Below are 6,632 nucleotides of genomic sequence, written 5' to 3'. Positions count from 1 at the left end.
TAAGGAATGAGCCTGCCAAATTTCAGCCTTCCACCTACACGGGAAGTTGGAGAATTAGTGATGAGTCAGTCAGTCAGTCAGTCAGTCAGCAAGTCAGTCAGTGAGGGCTTTGCCTTTTATTAGTATAGATATACATATATATATATATATATATATATATATACAGTGGTGTGAAAAACTATTTGCCCCCTTCCTGATTTCTTATTCTTTTGCATGTTTGTCACACAAAATGTTTCTGATCATCAAACACATTTAACCATTAGTCAAATATAACACAAGTAAACACAAAATGCAGTTTGTAAATGGTGGTTTTTATTATTTAGAGAGAAAAAAAAATCCAAACCTACATGGCCCTGTGTGAAAAAGTAATTGCCCCCCTGAACCTAATAACTGGTTGGGCCACCCTTAGCAGCAATAACTGCAATCAAGAGTTTGCGATAACTTGCAGTGAGTCTTTCACAGCACTCTGGAGGAATTTTGGCCCACTCATCTTTGCAAAATTGTTGTAATTCAGCTTTATTTGAGGGTTTTCTAGCATGAACCGCCTTTTTAAGGTCATGCCATAGCATCTCAATTGGATTCAGGTCAGGACTTTGACTAGGCCACTCCAAAGTCTTCATTTTGTTTTTCTTCAGCCATTCAGAGGTGGATTTGCTGGTGTGTTTTGGGTCATTGTCCTGTTGCAGCACCCAAGATCGCTTCAGCTTGAGTTGACGAACAGATGGCCGGACATTCTCCTTCAGGATTTTTTGGTAGACAGTAGAATTCATGGTTCCATCTATCACAGCAAACCTTCCAGGTCCTGAAGCAGCAAAACAACCCCAGACCATCACACTACCACCACCATATTTTACTGTTGGTATGATGTTCTTTTTCTGAAATGCTGTGTTCCTTTTACGCCAGATGTAACGGGACATTTGCCTTCCAAAAAGTTCAACTTTTGTCTCATCAGTCCACAGGGTATTTTCCCAAAAGTCTTGGCAATCATTGAGATGTTTCTTAGCAAAATTGAGACGAGCCCTAATGTTCTTTTTGCTTAACAGTGGTTTGCGTCTTGGAAATCTGCCATGCAGGCCGTTTTTGCCCAGTCTCTTTCTTATGGTGGAGTCGTGAACACTGACCTTAATTGAGGCAAGTGAGGCCTGCAGTTCTTTAGACGTTGTCCTGGGGTCTTTTGTGACCTCTCGGATGAGTCGTCTCTGCGCTCTTGGGGTAATTTTGGTCGGCCGGCCACTCCTGGGAAGGTTCACCACTGTTCCATGTTTTTGCCATTTGTGGATAATGGCTCTCACTGTGGTTCGCTGGAGTCCCAAAGCTTTAGAAATGGCTTTATAACCTTTACCAGACTGATAGATCTCAATTACTTCTGTTCTCATTTGTTCCTGAATTTCTTTGGATCTTGGCATGATGTCTAGCTTTTGAGGTGCTTTTGGTCTACTTCTCTGTGTCAGGCAGCTCCTATTTACGTGATTTCTTGATTGAAACAGGTGTGGCAGTAATCAGGCCTGGGGGTGGCTACGGAAATTGAACTCAGGTGTGATACACCACAGTTAGGTTATTTTTTAACAGGGGGGCAATTACTTTTTCACACAGGGTCATGTAGGTTTGGATTTTTTTTCTCCCTAAATAATAAAAACCATCATTTAAAAACTGCATTTTGTGTTTACTTGTGTTATATTTGACTAATGGTTAAATGTGTTTGATGATCAGAAACATTTTGTGTGACAAACATGCAAAAGAATAAGAAATCAGGAAGGGGGCAAATAGTTTTTCACACCACTGTATATATATATATATATATATATATATATATATATATGGGCGGCACAGTGGCGCAGTGTAGCGCTGCTGCCTCGCAGTAATGGGACCCGGGTTTGCATCCCGGGTCCTCCCTGTGTGGAGTTTGCATGTTCTCCCTGTGTCTGCGTGGGTTTCCTCCCACAGTCCAAAGACTTGCAGGTTAGGTGCATTGGTGATCCTAAATTGTCCCAGTGTGTGTGTGTTTGGTGTGTGGGTGTCTGTGTGCCCTGTGGTGGGCTGCCACCCTACCCGAGGTTTGTTTCCTGCCTTGCACCCTGTGTTGCCTGGGATTGGCTCCAGCAGACCCCCGTGACCCTGTAGTTAGGATTTAGTGGGTTGGATGATGGATGGATATATACAGTATATTATATGTTATATATATATTATATATTATATATATATATATATATATATATATATATATATATATATATATATATATATATATACATATATACTTATGGAGTTTATTACTATTGTTATTACTATTTGTTTAGCAGACACCTTTATCTGATAGATAGATAGATAGATAGATAGATAGATAGATAGATAGATAGATAGATAGATAGATAGATAGATAGATAGATAGATAGATAGATAGATAGATAGATTTTTTTTAAATTCCTGGTGCAGTATGTGTGTGAGATTTAAACAGAACAGACTCAGTGCCCCTCTGCTGGCCCGAGTCCATAAGGATGACATATACATGAAAGTGTGTCAGATCGGAGGGGGCCTGAAAATGTGGACGTCTGCCAGTGGCTTGTATATCTCAAGTGTGCCACCACAGAATATTTACATTCATCTGAAGGTGAAATCGATCCCTTAGGACTGAATGTTCCAGACAGGAATTCTTCTTCAGCAGTTTGGGCCGTACCTGTGTGGAGTTTGCTTGTTCTCCCCATGCATGTGTGGCTTTTTGTCCTGGTATTCCTGAGCCTTACTTGGCCCAATGTGGGTGAATGTGACCTGTGAGGAATCGGAGCCCCGTTCCCACCATGTTCCCATTGCTTCAGGGGTACACTCCTGTTCCCCATGTCCTTAAATTGGGTGAAGCCTTTTGAAGACTGGTCTCTTATGTTTAAGTGGCCCAGTATGAGTGCCTTTGTGTCGTGTGGTAAACCCTCATTAAGGTGGTTTCTCACTTTGTGCTCAGTACTGAAGGGACAAGCGCTGGAACTCCATGACCTTGTGCAGGATAAGCAGGAGGACGGATATCTCGCAGGGTGTTTCTTACAGGGTGTGACACATTGTCAGGTGTAAATTCCGAATGTGAGGTGTTTAGTATTCCAGACTGGTGTTGGGCTGAAATTGGTTGTTGAAATGAGTAATAAAGCAAGTTAAATACTCACAGCTACTTTTGGGACACATGTGTCCCATGAAAAGGCTCATCATGGAATTCCTGGAAATTATGTCCATTGGAAACCTGCATAGTAATGACATAAATCATCATCATCGTCATCATCATCATCATCATCATCATCAAACAGCAATGTACGTGCACTTCACTGAATTGATTTCAGGAGTGTAGGATGCTACATTGTATGTCCAAAGGTTTCTGGACACCTGACCATCACACCGCCTGTTGGACATCCCAGTACAGGGCAGTGGCCATTGCTGTGGAGTTAAGAGCCTCCACTCTTCATTCCACAGGATGCTGGAGTGTGTCTGTGCCATTTGGTGGACGAGAAGTCCTGGCTGGCAGTCGACGTTCCACGTCCTCCCAAAGGTGGTCCACAGGGACAAGGTCGGTGCCTTTTCTAGCCTATCTGCCTAATTTTCTGTTTATGCCAGTGCAGGGCTGTGGGGTGTGTCAGCCTGCCCATCATTATTGGACAGTAGGGCACAATTGATGTGATGCCACACTCTTGCCCGGGCACACTGGTGTCCAGACATTTCAGGCTGTGGGTAGGGCAGGCTGGAGGGAGCCATAGTGCCTCAGTGTACAGACGCCATTCACAATTGGGGTCTTGTAAACATTTCCTTAACTAGACATCCCAGGCTTACACATGGCTGATTACTGTACTCGGGTCCCCAGAGTTGTGAATCAAACTCATTGATCGCTGTGCCAGCACAAGAGTGCCTTTGTGTTTTACTTTTTCAGTCTGAGTGACACTGAAATTTCCTGTGCTTGTCACATTAGTGACATGTTAGCATGATGGCATCTTCTGCTGTAACGTCTTGAAGGCTTATACGCAAAGCAATTATGGCCAGTTGGGGACATTCTTCTGGTCCCCATACCCCAAAAATGACAAATACTAAACAAGCTAAAAAATATGGAAATGAAATGTTTAGTTACCACAGAAGGCAAAAAGAAAGTTACAGGTCTTTGATGGCACAAAGGGGCACTAAAGCAAAATCAACAGCGACCCCCTGTCTGCCCCTTCTAGCTTCTCCATTCTCCTCCCTCACCCAATGCTAAGCCCGCTGGCCTAAGCTACCGGACTCCTGGGCTACTATTACTACTACTTCTGGGTCTGGATTTGCACCTACAGAACCCCTGAGTCGCTCTGCCCAACGCTTCCTCGGGTGGTCCCTGTCCAACCAAAGTGCCAGAGGAGCCTGCGGGGGCTTCAACAGACAGCAGCAGCAGACTCTGCCCCAGTGACCTTTCACTATATTAACTTCCTTGGAATAATTCAAGGGATGCTTGTTCCTGCTTCTCCACCTGGCATCCCATCCAAGGTGGGTCACAATTGTCCCCCTGTCTGGGACATGTTCTGTCACCCGCTGATACAGGCCTGGACCCCGATGACATCCACACGATGCACCTCACAGGTTCAAATCTCCAGAAGCTGAGGACCCACCATAGCATTCAAGTGCAAGAAACTGAACATTCTAACCATCTTGAGGATGAAAATAAAAGAACTAAAGCAAGTGACGGCCCCTCGGTGCCACTAAGGCCTGTCCTCCATAAGTCGGTCCATGTAAACCCCCTCCAAGCACACGAGAGCTGGCAAACCTCCATCATGCTGGACTCCTGCCGGCCTTCAGCTTCTGAGCTTTGGGAGGTCGCACATCACTTAACTCAAATAATTGAGACGAAGGCCTAAACGGACTCAAGTAAAGCGGACCTGAGGGACCCCGGAGAGTCTGAGCCCCCTGCACACACATCACAAATGAAGCCAAACACTCTGTAAGAGCAGAAGGATATAAAGTGGCTTACCCGGCGCTCGACACGGTGGCTACCCTGTGCCTCTAATGAGCCCCCCGCGCCCGTACAAGTGGGCTCAGCCGGCTAATCCCTTAAGTCTGACTTACCGGCCAATGGGAGGCGGGCGCAGCAGATCTCAAGCTCCTTGCAGCATGGACGCCGGCTGACATGACTTTCTTTTTGTTGTTGTTTCTGCTGTAAGCGTTCGGCCCCCGTTGCTAGGGATGGCCGAGGCAAACACTGCACGGTATCTCTAAATCTCGCCATCCCGGAATGTGTGTGCCTATGGGGCGTTGGTGTGCCTTTGAAGTTCCGCTCTGCTGCTGTCGCCATAGGAAGCCGGGCCTGGCATTCCAGCACACTCACTGAACTAGATAACGACGACATGTGCATGCGGCCCCCCAAAGGCCGCTCCAGCGGGGTTCACGCCGGGACTGTTTGTTCAGTCGGCTTTGATGACTCGGCTGCTTTCTTGAGAATCTCTGCTGGTTCCCAATTCACGCTAAATTAGCCCGCGCTGATCGTTCTCACGCTACATTTCCACGTACATGAAGGCGGATGAAGTGCATTCACGTGAACACTGCATTTTAGAAAAACACGCTTAAGCTTTGATGAGCAGGGTGCAGAACACACAATGCGACTAAAGCCGAGTGACCACAACAGCAAAAGCAGCTATAAATAGCAATGTGTGAACCGCACGGAGGAAGGACGCAGGGGGGACAAAGAACAAAAAGTCGGAATTCGTGTAAGCCCCCCGAATCAAATAAAGGAGAATCCATCCATCCATCCATTATCCAACCCGCTATATCCTAACTACAGGGTCACAGGGGTCTGCTGGAGCCAACACAGGGCGCAAGGCAGGAAACAAACCCCGGGCAGGGGGCCAGCCCCCCGAATCAAATAAAGGAGAATCGATTATGTGAAATATTCAATGGAAATGTTTCAAGTCTAAATATTCTTGATAGAAAGCTGACATTTGTCTCCCTCTGATGGAGGTCCACAGGGGGCTTGTAGAGGATCAAAAGACAAAAATGACCTCACACCCTACATGCTTACGATTGAGAGGTCTCATTTGTCACCTTCAGGGAGAGGCTCTTAGAGGTGACCACCGGTGACGAGTCAAATTTTAAATATATGGTCACCACTCTGCCACATGCCTGTATTACTACAAAGGCCTCATTTGGAACCCTCACACCCCACTGGGCCTTCTGGTCATTTCTGATGAAGACACCAATCGAGTGTCATTTTCTCCACAAAATATGATTCAAAAATAAGGGGGCTTTGGGTCAAAAATACCTTAAAAACCCGCAGTCTCACATAACTAGACATCAAGATGAGTCGACCAAAACACCAAATGCAAGTTACTGTTGTACCGGCAAGTCAGGAGGTGCCAGAGAAACTAATCTCAATCTGTCAGTGCGGTTATGACCCCCCAAACCTCAAGGAGTTCGTCGACACGGCCGGCGTCCATTCAATCAACGTTTGAACAAAGTGACAGATGGACCTAACAAAGAATTCAACACACTAATAGTGCAGAAAGCAAAGTGCGGCCTCTTAGCACCTCCAGCTGCCGGGTCAAAGGTTAAAGACGCAAAGGATAAAAAGCAACCGACTCAAATGCTCTTTCATTTAGACACTCGTCAATCTTCCATGCAGAGGTTTCACTGGTGGTCCCCGTAGA

General features: G+C 45.8%; 1 protein-coding gene across 1 annotated transcript in view; it reads right to left on the bottom strand.

The window, feature by feature from the left end:
- Nucleotides 1–5,194, bottom strand: part of LOC127525987 (spermatogenesis-associated protein 7-like) — a 40,172-nt gene extending 34,978 nt beyond the window's left edge. The window contains exons 1-2 of the mRNA XM_051919654.1: nucleotides 5,059–5,194; nucleotides 3,150–3,223 (exon numbers count right to left, since the gene is read on the bottom strand). Coding sequence (XP_051775614.1) covers nucleotides 3,150–3,216 — 67 coding nt within the window. The 5' untranslated portion in view covers nucleotides 3,217–3,223; nucleotides 5,059–5,194. The remainder of the gene's footprint in view (nucleotides 1–3,149; nucleotides 3,224–5,058) is intronic.
- Nucleotides 5,195–6,632: the final 1,438 nt, after the last annotated feature.

The sequence above is a fragment of the Erpetoichthys calabaricus genome, chromosome 15, assembly GCF_900747795.2.
Source record: "Erpetoichthys calabaricus chromosome 15, fErpCal1.3, whole genome shotgun sequence".
NCBI classification, from domain to species: Eukaryota; Metazoa; Chordata; class Cladistia; order Polypteriformes; family Polypteridae; genus Erpetoichthys; species Erpetoichthys calabaricus.
The sequence above is the reverse complement of the archived record's forward strand: the minus strand, read 5'-3'. Positions and strand labels throughout refer to the sequence as shown.